Source organism: Rhea americana, unplaced genomic scaffold, assembly GCF_003343005.1.
Source record: "Rhea americana isolate MKP2758 unplaced genomic scaffold, rheAme1 scaffold_163, whole genome shotgun sequence".
NCBI classification, from domain to species: domain Eukaryota; kingdom Metazoa; phylum Chordata; class Aves; order Rheiformes; family Rheidae; genus Rhea; species Rhea americana.
In genome coordinates this window covers 145114-158746 of record NW_028185739.1, presented here as the reverse complement: position 1 = coordinate 158746, position 13633 = coordinate 145114, and the positions used below count along the sequence as shown (strand labels likewise).

Genomic DNA, 13633 nt, shown 5'->3' with positions numbered 1-13633 from the left:
GGGACTACTGCGCCTGCAATGACTGGGAGAACCAAAGATGCCAGGCAGGCTCCAAAGCTCCATCAACCCAGAGGACTTGGGAGCTGAAATTAGGGATTGCAGCTGCCACTCTCCAAAACATCACTCACCACACATCACATCACCAGCAGCCTCCCAGCAAGAAAAGCAAGCCTCTTCCTAGAAGCTTGGAGACCGCTCAAGACAGGTTTGCACTTGGCTGGTCAAGCCCAGCAGTTTCCCTACTGAGGAGAAAAGACAAGGAACTGGACAGCAGCAATACCCAGCTGCTCTGTCTCCTCTTGGCACTGCAGGTCCCTTGCCCCAACACAGGCAAGAGCTCAGGATGGCCTCGTCTCTGGGTTATTCCAAAACCGGAGTTGAAGCACCAGGCCCCAAAGCAGGCGCAGATTGCAGAGCATGCAGCGGAGCTCCAATGTGCCCAGAACGTGCTGTGGTGCCCCACATTTCCACCAGCAGGACCGAGCCCTACATGGGGCACAAACAGTCAGGTCCTCTCCTGAGGTCTAGGAGCAGCATCCCAGCAATGGCCCTGAGAGTAGCTTCAACGCCAATCCATAACTCAAACCTGGGGGGGGGGGGGGGCAAGGCCCCTCTAGACAGCCTCCAAACTCCCTTCTCTGCTGAGCAAGGTGCCAATCACCCAGTACATCCAGCTTCCTGTGGACCAGCTGGATGCTGTGTTCTGCATCAGAACAGACCAGTATCTCCCCACTACCCCAAGCTGTCCCAGAAAGGCAGGTTGTTCTGGTTTTCCAACCAGAGCAGACCCAGAAAGGCACAGATGGTGGGAAAAGTCTAGCTCAGAAGGTGATGGCATCTGAGCAGCAACAGTCGCCTCTTTTCAGAGGGAGCCCCTGGAAAGAGAGAAAGAGAAAGAGAGAGAGAGGAGAAAGCCCTGTGGGACCCACTGCTCTGCAGTACCTGAGTCTGTATCCTGTTGAGGCCCCTGAACCACAGGATCTGCCCACGCCGCAGCTCCATTTCAGCGTGGTCAATCTCATCCACATCCTCAGGTAGCTCTTCTTCTGGGATCTCCTCCTTGGTGATGCCATGCCCAGCTTCCTTCAGGAACTTCAGGTGGCTGGTTGGGACAGTGCAGATCAGCTGCGGGGAAGAAGGGAGAGCGCAGCTCCTTAGCCTGCAGGCTACAGCAGCACCAAGCCCATTGTCAGCAGCCTTGACCAAGAAGGAGCATTCCTGCAGCGAGCTGCCAGGACTCAGCTGAGACACACCAGCTCCTTTCAGCCATGCAGGGTGTTCCCAACAACCCCTCCAGCATCACCTCCGCCCATGCACACAACCACCATGAGGCCAGCAGCCCGCCTTAATGGCCACTGCAAACGTGGCCTCCTGCATGCATGACAGAGTCTAAGCCCATGTCTCTGGATGAGGCCACAGCAGACCACAATGCTGCTCCCTTGCCTCAATACAAAGCTCAAGGGCTCCACAGTGCAAGAACTGGTTCAAAGAAACACAGCAGAAACAGATGCAAAACTCTGCTGGAGAACACTGCAAGGAGGGTAGAAATGAAGAGTATCAGCCACTGCCTTGCCTTCCTGTTGGCGTGATACAGCGACGGAGCATCACCCCTGCCCCTTCCAAAGCTGCCCTGAATATATGCTGGGGAGAACAAGTGCAGCTAGACAAGGGAAGGGAAAGGCAGCTGGGCTGCCAGTATGCCACGGCACAGAGGCACGTGGTACTTTTTTTTTTAGACTGGCTCTTACCTGACCCCAGAGGAGCTCTCCAACTCCAATAAAAATACACCAGAACCACTGGCTCAGGGTGAGTCCAGAACAGCTGAATGGCTTCCCACCAAACTCCACAATGATTATCTAGAGCACAGGAGAGAAGAAGTCACACACTGGGGAGCTCAGAGGGCTGCACTGTGGCAGCCAAGGGAAGAAAGGGTCCCCCCAAACTACAGAACTTCTCCCCCTCCCTATGATCACAAGAGGAATGAGAACCTAATAGCTATGCTACTAACTTTACAGGACACCACATCAGCAGCTGGCCGGCCCTGGGATCTCCCAACACACTCTAGACCCTAGTCGCCAGGTTTTGTGTCACCAAGAAGCTGCCAGAGAAGAATAAGGGAAAGAACTGAGAGTCACGGGCTGAGGAGGTGGCAGACATGGGTCCTACCTGAAAGTGTCCCTCCCATCCCACCATCCATCCCCACACTGCTCCTGTGGCCTCACCTGAGCTGCAAAGGTCCCAAGCACCACTGTGCAGAAGATAGGATTCCGATAGATGGACTCAAAGACGTTTCTCTCCCCATGGATCTTGCGAGCATTGATCTCATTGAACAACTGCATCATGACGAAAGTGTTGAAGACGATAGTGTAGTGTTCGGTGGGTGGGGAGTGCAAGGGGGCATTCCGGCCACTGTCGATATCGAAAAACTTCTCCCCTAAGCAGACGAGGGGTTTTCAGGAAGGGATGAGTAAAGATGGAGAAAAGAAGAGAAGATGAGATCCTGTTCCTTACTTCGGCTCTGCACCGGTGGAGGTGGAATTTGGATCCCAGCCTATCACCGAAGAATCCTTGATGCAGCCAGACCCACCCCCATGCTGGCCCCACTGAACCTGTTTTTTTAAAAAAATCTTAAAAAGTTGTTTTCCTTGCTAAAACTATCTCTGCACCCAGCAAGATCTAAAGCAGACCCACATCCTTTCGTTATCACCAATATACACCACTCCTCATTCAATAAATAAAATCTCTCCTGACTGGTTGGGGGTTACTGGGCAATTGCTCAGAACGAGGTTCCCTAACACTGCTCTGGAGGCAAGGAAACAGTCTGCAGATCTGTGCTGCCTTTGTGGGGCTGCCTGCACTCTGCAGCTCACAGAGGTCTAAGACAGCAAGGTAGGACTGGGAGTCTGCCCCCACCCATTTCTTGGGGTCTCACCTGCAAAAAGCAGCGTGAAAATGATTGTTAGCTGGTACACTGCATGCCCCAGGATGTTCTTCATCATTGTGCGGGAGATGAGTGGTTTGTTGCGGCCGTACGGCTTGCGGAGCAGTAGAGACTCAGATGGGGGCTCTGTGGCCAGGGCTAAGGAGGCAAAGGTGTCCATGATCAGATTCACCCACAGCATCTGGACAGCCTTCAGGGGAGAGTCCTGTAGAGAGAGGAGGGACAACCCATTACGCTACCTGAATGACCCTCTTTGCACTCCACATTTCACAAGGGTCTCCCACTTTCCTTCTGCTAAGCCAGCCCAACCCTGGGCACCACGCTGGGTGCCCAGCCAGCTGCCCGTACCTGCGTGATACAGGCACCTGTGAATGCCACGATGACAGCCACAATGTTAACCGTCAGCTGGAACTGCAGGAATTTGGAGATGCTGTCATAGACATTGCGTCCCCACATCACCGCCTTGACGATGCTGGTGAAGTTGTCGTCTGTTAAGATGATGTCTGAAGCCTCCTTGGCAACGTCTGTGCCTGCAATGCCCTTGAGGGCCAGGGAACAAGCAGCAGTGGTGAGTCATTGGGCAAGCTCCGGGCTGCCCATCCCAGGTGCGGGACTCTGCTTCTTCCCAGAAACAGCCCCAAGACAAAGATCTGCTGGGGCCAGAGGAGGTGGGAACCAGATCCACTTTTGGAGCAACGAAGCCCAATGCGAGTCCTAGGTTCTGCTACGGCGCAGGACGCTGGCTCACTTCCCGCCTGGGGCTCTGAAACAGCGCAGCTTTTCAGCCCGAAGCTGTCAGTGCTCCCACATAGGGGCCACATTGCAGTAAAGCAGGAAAACAGCTTAAAAGCAGCCGCTTCCTCCTTATGCCTGGAAACACTGTGGGGTCCCTGGCTGTGCATCTCTGCTGCGAGAGCCAGGACTTCCAGAGGAGCAGGAGAACTCAACAGCCTGAACCCCACGCGCCTGCCTGGCACGGACTCCCTGCCACTGCCCACTCGCCTCTCCTGGGGCAAACAGCAGCCCCGCAGCAAGCTCCAACCACCAGATCTGCTCCACAGCCACCTGCAGCCTCTAGAAAATCACCTGGGGCCTCTTGGTGCCAGACAGCAATAGCTACGCAGGCAACTCGGCTCGCTGCACTTCTCATCGTGGGCACTGAGAGGCGCCCGCTCCGCACGCAATCCGCCTTCAGCAGGCGTTACACTGTGCAGAGCCAATGCCCGGTGAGGAGCCGTTTGCCCTGGTGCTTTTCTGCTGGGAACTCTCCCGGGATTTGCAAGATCTGTCTCAGATGGGAATCCCTGGCTTTTGCAGGGCACGAGCTGCAAGGTGAAGCCAGACTGGTCGCAGGTAGTATGCGTGCCAGCCGACCCTGCTCCCCAGAGGTGCAGCAAGGGCAGTGAGCCCAGCCCTGCACAGCGCCTAGCTCCCAGGGAAGCCCAGTGTCAGGTCAGGGCTGATCCTGCACATGTTGCACTGGGGACACGCAGAGCCCTCACATATGGCTACCTAGGGATGAGACATCCTTCTGCTATTCCAGCTCAAAAACTGTACTCAGATCTATAACAGCTTCCTAAAACACCTCTTCCCCACCCAAGAATTGTCATTTGCCCATAAGCTTTGCACAAAGGCTCACAGCTCCCTCCAAGCAGCTGGCTCCTGCTCACGTACCAAAACCTAAACAATTCACAGGAAACCAGTTAAAACTGACAGGTTTATTTTCTTGCCTCTTCCAGGCAGGGCAAAGAAAAGCAGCAAACTGGGGATCAGAGTTCTTCACTGTAAATAAACTTCCCAGGTTAGTGCAAGTGCCACACAAGGAGCCTGGCCTGCCTGTTACGAGCCTGAGTGAAGAACTGCAGAGATAAACCAAGTCAGACTGAATTACTGGGCTCCCACTGCTCTGCTGGACCTCACACCTAGGAAACTAGGCCAGGCTGGTCACTGCTTTCAACCGCATGCACTGGCTGCAGGGTATGAGCTCTGGGCAGCTCCACAAGCCCTCTGCATTGTCTTCACTTGTCAAGATCCCTCTAGGTGGGCTGTAGAAGTCTACCTCTTAGCCAGGCTACCAGAGGACTGTTTTCCAGCAGTCTTTTGCTAATGATCCTGTATCACCTCTAAGAAGTGTTTCTTTTTTGCTTTTAAGCTATTACATAGATTCGGAAAATAGTTTCACAAGTCCAGAAATAATTTAAGTGTTCAGAATAGCTCAAACGTGCCATTAGTTTCCCAGTACACACCCTGGTGGTCACACTAGAGAGTGAAGGCCATCCATCCCAGAAAGCAAGGACCACCCAAGGAAACCCCACTGCCATTCCATACCATCGCGAATCCAACGTCTGCTTTCTTCAAAGCTGGGCCATCATTGGTCCCGTCTCCCGTCACGGCCACTACCTGCCTCTGGTCACCAACAGTGCTGTCGATAATTCCTGAAATGTGGACAAGGAGTTCAGAGTCAGTGAGTCCCAGGCCAGGCTCCCAGCACAGACTGCAAAAGCACTCGGGTAAAGCAGGGTGAGGCAGCGCAGCAGGAAGCAGCAACTGCCCAAGAGCGGCCGCGCAGCCTGAGGATCTCCCACCCTTGCAGGAAGCAGGACAACTCACATCTCTCTGGGGAAGGAGGCCAGTAACGCTCTCCCTCTTCAAAGGGAGGCACGAGGTGGGGAGAGGCGACATGCTTGCCAGGGAGAGACCTGCAGAGGGAGAAGGCCCCCATGGGAAGCTGCCGGCACTCACCTTTCACGAGCGTATGCTTATCCGTCGGGGAGGAGCGGGCCAGCACGCGCAGCTTGGGCCAGATCTTATCGAGCTGCTCTTGTTCCACCTGCGGGACAAGGCACACGTGAAGATGGGCAGGGATGCCCAGACACCTGCCCCACTGCAGAGCTGTCCCCAGACACGACAGCACCTGCACCTCAAACCACCCAGGCAGCCCTGCAGCAGCTCTGGCAAAGGATCACAGCAGGCAGAATAACCAGCTGCCTGTATCCAAGGAGAGGAAGCAAATGAAGCCAGATTCAGTAGCTTATTTCACTGGGACTGCCACAGCGTTGCTACCAACACCCACCGCAGAGCTGGGCCCACAGATGCCCACCACAGCCCTGTGCTTGCCGTGTCCCCGGGCGCTGCAGCGCAGCCTGTTCTGGCCCACGAGGCAGCGGGTGCAGGGCTGCTGTCCCACCTCTCCCTTCTCGTTGCGGATGAGCCGGTTAAACTCCTTCCCCTCCAGGCACAGGAAGTCCTCTCCAGGCAGCAGGATGCCGCACTTGGTGGCGATGGCGCGGGCGGTGTTGATGTTGTCCCCTGTCACCATCCGGACGGTGATGCCTGCACGCTGGCACTTCAGGATGGCGTCTGGCACCTGGGGGAGCAGAGACGGAGTCAGGGCAGCAGATGGGCAGTGACTGAGCACCCAGCTGGTGTTCGGCACACAAGGCTCTGGCTCTGCGGAAAGATGGGGGAGAGCAGCTCCTGGAAGCTGGAGGAGGCCTGGCTGGATTGCTGCTGAAGGCAGACAGGGTCTGGAGCGTGCCCAAGGACGGATCAGCTGTTTCACTTCTCCACAAAGCACTGGAAAGCCGGGCTGGAACCTCAGCCAGCCCAGGCCAGGGAGGATCCTGCAGGTGCGTTGCTGTCACGGTGGGCATAACCCGAGGGGAAGAGCCGGGGGTCCCTCCCAGCCCAGCGCGGGGCAGGGCACAACTCGGACTGGGTGCGCGGAGCCAGCTGCTGCCCAGCAGTGCTCGGGGTGGCTCTCCTGCAGGAGGGACCACATGCACATGCCCACATCCCTATTTCAGGATTCAGGGGAGAGCCACAGGGCTTCCTTCCCTGGAATCCAGACCCCTTAAATGGGTCTGGAAGGGGCCGCGGCAGAGCCATGAACCAGCAGTGCTGCTTTCATCCGCCAGCAGCTCAGCTCTGGCTCAGACTCGGCGATGATCCGCTGGACCAAGGCCCTCTCCCCCAAAAACGCTCAGCAGCCCCTGTTTATCCCCAGGGCTGCAGAGCAGCCCCCAGTGACCGAGGGGACCGGAGAGGTCTGCCTGCCCCTGCTCGCTGCTGCGGACGCTGCCCAGCTCTCGGTGGGGCTGGCTGGCTGCTCCGGCACGCAGCCGCCTCCTGCCCTCTCCGCGGCTCCAGACGGGCTCGCGTGCTTATTCAGAGCAGGTCCTCTGGCGCAGACAGCGTGAGATCTCCCAGCCCCTGGCCCAAGGGGAAGGTAACCTCATTGCCTCCTCCCTGTCATGCCGCGGGGCCGGGCGCCAAGGCACGGCCAGGCGATCCATCAAACGGGGGCACCTCATCCGTCCCGCACTGCGGGCCGGCAGCGGGCTCACCCTCCGCCTCCGCTTCGGCTGCAGCGGCACGTTGCTGCGCTAATGGGTTTATCTATTACGGAGCGGTGGGGGGAAGAGGATATTAGTGAGAAATTAGCAAATTGAATCACGGCCTCCAGAGCCCGTGCAGACAGGGTATCTGTAATGCAATTCCCAAGCCCAGATACCTCAACGTCTAATTAGGAAAAGATGTAAGCAAAGCAGGAACACAGGGGGCAAGCTTCAAGATGTCATCAAAAGGCAGGTATTGGAGGGCTGATTGCATTAGCCCAGCTGCCTGCCCATCACACTACAGCAGAGTAGAGGGTAGCAAGCTGCAAGGGAGGAACCAGCTAGCAGCAGGGTGGAGATCAGTCTTGCCTTCCTCTAACACCCTACAGCATCTTTGGGGTCTCCATGCAGCTTTCAACTGAGCGTGGAACCACGATCTGGCTTGTGCAGAGACCCCCTGGCACCAGTGGGGAAAATTCAGAGTGGAAATACCCCGCCACCAGGTACTTCTGCCTAGGTATGACAGAGAAACATTGGCACTGGACAGCCAGAGCTGTGCTGGGGCTTCGGTACCTCTGGCCGGACAGGGTCCTCTATGCCGACCACAGCAATGCAGGTCAGGTCAGACAGGATCTCGTTCTCACTGTCCCAGTCTGGCTCAGCACCAGCAGGGAAGTCGCGGAAGGCCAGGCAGATGGTCCGTAACCCATGGCAGGCCATGGGCTCAATCACCTTCTTCACCATCTCATCCCGGTCCTTCACCTTGAATAGCCGGGGATCACCATTCTTGTCCAAGATCTTGGTGCACCTAATGCCAGGATAGGGAGGGGAGGTTAAACGAGATGAAGCTGTGGCATATAGCCTGCTTAGCAAAGTGCTCGGGAAAGACCCGCCATTAATTCCAGCAAACCATTCCCTTCGTTGCTCGGTTCCCTATCTGTAAAATGGGGGCATCCCTCTGACCTATAGCTCCCTAGTGCTTGCTTTATCAGAGCCACAGTAAACAAATAAAACACTCTGCAAGGCAGCACCATCTATGATTGCCTGCTCCCTCCCTGCTCCACTTGGCTTGGCACATTCCACCCCACTGCTCCCCAGAAATTACAGGGACCCAAAAGCTGATGAGCTTGTGCCAGCAATGCGAAGGCTTGCAGGACTTAGTAGCATGAGAAAAGACCCACGGGAGAAGTAGCAAGGGAGGGCAGTTACTTGCGGAGGATGATCTCGGAGGCTCCCTTGCTGTACATGCGGAAGCTGCCATTCACGTTCTTCAACACCGTGCTCATGGACTTGCGCACCGAGTTGAAGGTGTAGACCTTGTACAGCTTCTCCTCCGGCACCTCGTTCCGCACGGCCTGGTAGTCCTGCTTCAAGTCCAGCACAAAACCCAGCAGGGCGCACTCAGTCTTGTTCCCGACTTGCCGGGGTAGCCCCCCTTCCTTCTCTGGTGGCTGGAGGGGAGGAAGCAAAAGCAATGCCAAACCTCAGTACAGCAGGAGAGCAGCTGCAGGGCAGGCCAACGGCCAGAGGCTGTCTGACAGCAGGGTGGGACGCACCAGGATCTTGGACGTGTAGGCAGAGTTGACGGCAACACCATTGACTATGAGGTCCAGGACCTTGGGCAGGATGGCTTCTGGGTCAGGGATCTGGCGGTAGTGGGTGTCTCCCACGTACGCCTGCACCACAGTCATGCGGTTCATGGTGAGCGTTCCTGTCTTGTCTGAGCAGATGGCAGTGGCATTGCCCATGGTCTCACACGCGTCCAGGTGTCTCACAAGGTTGTTGTCCTTCATCATTTTCTGTAGCACGCAACAAAAGCAGCATCAGAAAGGTTAGAGAGGAAAGCCCAAATTTCCTTCATAGTCCCCAGGGATCCTGCTGTATCACAGCCTCACCTTGACAGAGTAGGCCAGGGAGATGGTGACCGCCAGCGGAAGCCCTTCGGGCACAGCCACCACTAACACAGTGACGCCGATGATGAAGAACTTGACAAAGTACTGGATGTAAATGGGAGTGCACTCTGCCAGCCAAGGCCGGCCTTGCACCCCAAACGTGTCAATCACGAAATACAGCACCAAGATGATAACTGTGATGGCTGACATGATGAGCCCTGGGGGAAGAGGCAGAGGAAGAGGTGAGTGTGTGCAAGCCAGCGAAGCCCAGTCCCCTGACCTCCACAAAGCTGCTGCAGCACCCCAGCACCTTCCAATGCCCTGAGGGTGTCATCTACACAACAGCACGTGCAGAGGTCCCAGGCTGGAAGAGTCCAAGGAGATCCCAGTGCCCCCACAGAACTGGGGGAAGGGATATCCTCATCTCACCATGCCATTTCCAGCAAGATCTCTGGTGAAAACCACGTGCCGTACCTCTAGGGTCACGGCTCGTGCTGGGCTGCGCAGCCACTGCGACTCACCTGCCTTCCCAATCTGGACTGCCAGGCGCGTGAGCTTCCCTTGCAGCACAGACTTCTCCTTCTTGGGGACTTTCACTTTCTTCTTCTCCTTCTCCTCATTTTCCACCCCTTCCTGGCTCTTCAGGGGTTGGATCTCTAAGGCCACACCATCCTGAGTTTTAGCTACAGTCCAGGGCAAAACAGACACCACGTGTGAACAGGAGAGAGACCAGGAAAACCTCTTGGACACCACTGAGAAAGATGGTGGTGGGAAAGAGAAAACCCAGAGCAAAGGACAGTCCCTGCAACACACACGTCTCCGAGCACACGGAAACCTCGCAGTCCCAGGGGCCTCCCTAAGGGGCACTCTTCTACAGTCCACCCCACGGCCACAGCCCCCATGGGATACTTGCATCCTGTGAGAGGGTGCAGGAGGTAGATTTGTGCCTCCAAAGTCCTTCGGATCCAGGATCCTCAGAGACGACACCAGACACTGCTCTGGGCTAATTAGGACTGTCCCCGTCATTAGTGACACCTCTCTACAGCAGTGGTGCAAGAAACCCCTGGTCAGGCTATCAAGGTGCCGTCAGCTTTCTCCTAACCTCTTCTGCAGGCTGCTTTACACCCTGCAGCGGAGCCTGGTCTGACCCCACCACGGACTCCGGTCCCCTTTGGCATCCTGCCCCAGCACGCGAAGCGCTGCGACGACAGGCGCTGGCGGCTACGGGACCTCCCCGCCCTGCCCCACACGAAGCGCTCGATCCCCTCTTTAATACCCTTTGGCAGCTCAGCAGGAATCTCTTTTTTACCGAGGGGGGCTGCGGGTGGGATGAGGGGGAGGTTAGGCATTCGCGTGGAGCCTGACCGAAGAGGAGCGACGCAGCTCCTCGAGCCCAGCCCCGCCGCGCTTGCGCCAGCGTCCGAGACGGCCAGACTGCAGCCGCTGTAACTCGGCCTGAGCCCGACTCCCAGCCCAGCTAAGACCCGGGTCAGCTGGAAATTTTGCAGAGGGGTAGGAAGAGGGTGGAAACCCCGCGGTTGCTCGGGGTAGGACAAGCAGCAGCGCCCCGTTAGCGCCGGGCACCCGCTCCCCCCCGGCCGCTGTCGCTCGAGTGTTAGAGGCGCCCGGGAGGTCGTAGCTGCTTCGGATCTGACACCTCCAACATTACAACGGACCCCAACACGGACAAAACACGAACCCGGACACAAGTCTGACGAGAAGGAGGGAAACTGCTGAGAGGAGAGAGAAAGAGAGGTGGAGAGAGAGGTGTGGAAATGGGTCTCCTCCACAGCCTGCAAAGAACAGGGTGAGAAACACGGGCGAGGAGACGCTCACGGAGTCGAGGTGGCCACAGCAGGAGAGGGCGCAACGGTGGTGCCAGCAGCCCCGCGGCGGGAGCCGCTCAGCCCTCCCCTCCGGCCGGCACGGGGGCCGCGTCTCCCCCAGCCAGACCCCACGGTGACGGCCGTCCGAAGGATTCGAGGCCGCCAGAGCCAGGCGGCAACCCACGTTAACGGGGACGAGGCCACCCGAGAGGGGGCTGCGGGCACCGCTACACCCTCTCCCGGACAAGGAGGCGAGAGGCCGTCGGAGCAAAGAGCACAGACTCATGAGAAGAAGGAAGGAAGGAGGAATGCTCGGCAGTTAGTGTGGTGCTGGTTCAAAGGATGGAGAGGCTGGTTACCTTTGTTGCGATTTTCGGGGGCTCCGGGTTTTTTACCTGTTCGAAAAGAGAAAGGGTGGAGGGCTGAGCACACGGATCTCGACATTCCCCGTCCAGCTGGAGGGACCCTGCTCCGAGGGGCCGCGCTCTGCTCCGGCGGTCCCGAGGCCTCGGCACCGCTGTGGTCACCTCCTGGACGCGACCGCACGTGCCTCCTGCTCTCGGAGGCCGGCGCAGGCGGCTGGCCGCTCTCCCTGCCGGCTGGAGGGATCCTCCGCCCCGGCACCGCTGCCGGCGGCCGCGCCACGGGGAGCGGGCAGGAGCGCCGGGCGCCCCCCCGGCTTTCCCAAGCGCTGCGTCTCCCTGCGCTTCGGGCTCCCCCACCTGCAAAGCACCTGCCGTAAGCTGAAAAACAGCAGCGCTTCCGGCTTCCTGCTGCCATCAGGCGCAAGCGGATCCATCCAGGAGGCGCAGACCGGCCCCGACCCGCGATCGGCACACGGCCCCGTGCGCAGACGGCTCGACTCGGCTCGCCTCCGCGACGCTGCCTTGCGTGACGAGGAGCTTTACGTGCTAGAGCCCTGGTTCCTCCTTCCCTCCATCGCAGCGAGGGATGCGCCGGTGAAATCCTCCCCTGGCACAGCCTTTGCTCCCAAATTGAGGGCTGCCAAAGCCCCAGAGCAGGGCACAGAGCCAGGTTTGCTGCAAGGCTCAGAGACACAGGCTGGGGGCAGGGAAAACACCAAGCATCATCCTCAAAAAAAACCCACAGCCCCAGCAGAGCATTTTTGCTGGGGAAGAGCCCCTTGTTTGCTCGCTTTCACCATGCCCTGTCTCACCAGGGCTGCTGGAGAGCTCAGACCTGGCTTTTACTCGCTGTAGTCACAGGAATGACTCTTACCCTGCAGCACCAAGCTCCTTTCACAAGGGTCCTCATCCCAGCTCTGCTCTGATCCCTCTGGCTGGGAGCAAGGAAGGAGGGGAGAAGGGGGGCAGCTCCCTAGGTCTACAGAGATATTTTCCGCACCTCCTGAAGTCCCCTGCACCATCAGAGGGAGATTTCCACCAGCAGCTGGTCTCACCCACGCCCTAAGCTGCTGGTCAGCGTAACAGCAGAGCTGTTCCCACATCTCACCCTATATCCCTGCTTTTACCCAGCCTCCAAGACGGTGGGAAACCCAAAGAGCTTTGCAGTCACCAAACCACTGCTGGATACTCCGGAGCCTACTCCTACACTCCCAAATTAGTCCCACTGCTGCAACCACCTTCCTGGGCCCTGGGTGGCGGGTAGGGGTAGGCTTTCAGTGCTCCCCCATCCCCTGCTTGGAGGCTAACTTGCTGCATCCGTTTGGGAAACAGATGCAATATGAGCACTGCTGCCAGCACCAGCTGCCTGCGGTGCCGCAATCGCCTGTCCTGGGTGAGGAGGGTCGGAGGCAGGCAGAGCACACGCGCTCCCGAGCCGAAGAGGCTGCCAGGAGAGGCCCCACAAGCCTCTGTCCCATCTGGCACTGCTTCCCGGGCAGGGCTTCCCGGCACCCAGGGACGTCTGTGCACCCAGTACAGCGGCAACGCCAGCTTGCAGCTCGTTGCTGCCAACTCTTCGCACCTCCTTACTGCCAACTCTTTGCGAGCCCAGACCTGCAGAAGAGGGGCGTGGGGAAGACGGAGGAGCATAGGAGGTTCCCATCACCACTGACTGAACTCTTCCGATTGAGAAGAGCAGGGAAATAAGCAGCAAGATATGAGAGCCAAGACAGAAAGCTATTTCAAGTCCCAGCATGATTGGGAAGCTCAGCCCAACTGGCTGCTCTCCTACCTTCCACCCAATAGGCACATAAAACCCTCCTTTCCCTCTTCCCATCCTCTGCACTTTGACTCCTTCCCTATGTAGCTCAGGGGACATCAGCAGACACATTCTGCAAAGTTTTTGAGGCACTAGATGGACTAACATCCTTTGGATAACCAGGACTCACCTTCCTACCACAGGGTGGGCAATGAGCACCATGCCAAGGCACTGCTGGGCACTGCTCTCAGTGACTTTTCCCTCTGGGCTTTGACCCCCACCCTGCAACTCCAGGCTGCTGCTGCTGGCTAGAGAAGAGAGATGAAGCCGTGTCCTAGAAGAGCTGAAGAGCCAAGGAAGGAGCCGCAGTCTGGGTGCTGTCTGGGTTTTCTCATGCAGCACCTTCCCCAAGCTGCAGACCAATGGGAGCAGAGCAGGATTCCCCCCCACGTTGTCTCACCGCTCACAGTACCTGCCTGGGTCATGCACTAACACAACTGTGTTCCCACGGAC

General features: G+C 57.7%; 1 protein-coding gene across 7 annotated transcripts in view; it reads right to left on the bottom strand.

The window, feature by feature from the left end:
* ATP2B4 (ATPase plasma membrane Ca2+ transporting 4) overlaps nt 1-13633 on the bottom strand; it is a 51404-nt gene that overhangs the window by 13573 nt on the left and 24198 nt on the right. For all 7 annotated transcript variants that reach the window (XM_085300336.1, XM_085300330.1, XM_085300334.1 and 4 more), the window contains exons 7-20: nt 11356-11391; nt 9692-9853; nt 9174-9388; nt 8835-9077; nt 8488-8729; nt 7852-8086; nt 6129-6308; nt 5684-5771; nt 5270-5376; nt 3290-3481; nt 2933-3146; nt 2223-2434; nt 1749-1856; nt 943-1125 (exon numbers count right to left, since the gene is read on the bottom strand). In XM_085300336.1, coding sequence (XP_085156462.1) covers nt 943-1125; nt 1749-1856; nt 2223-2434; nt 2933-3146; nt 3290-3481; nt 5270-5376; nt 5684-5771; nt 6129-6308; nt 7852-8086; nt 8488-8729; nt 8835-9077; nt 9174-9388; nt 9692-9853; nt 11356-11391 — 2417 coding nt within the window. The remainder of the gene's footprint in view (nt 1-942; nt 1126-1748; nt 1857-2222; nt 2435-2932; nt 3147-3289; nt 3482-5269; nt 5377-5683; nt 5772-6128; nt 6309-7851; nt 8087-8487; nt 8730-8834; nt 9078-9173; nt 9389-9691; nt 9854-11355; nt 11392-13633) is intronic.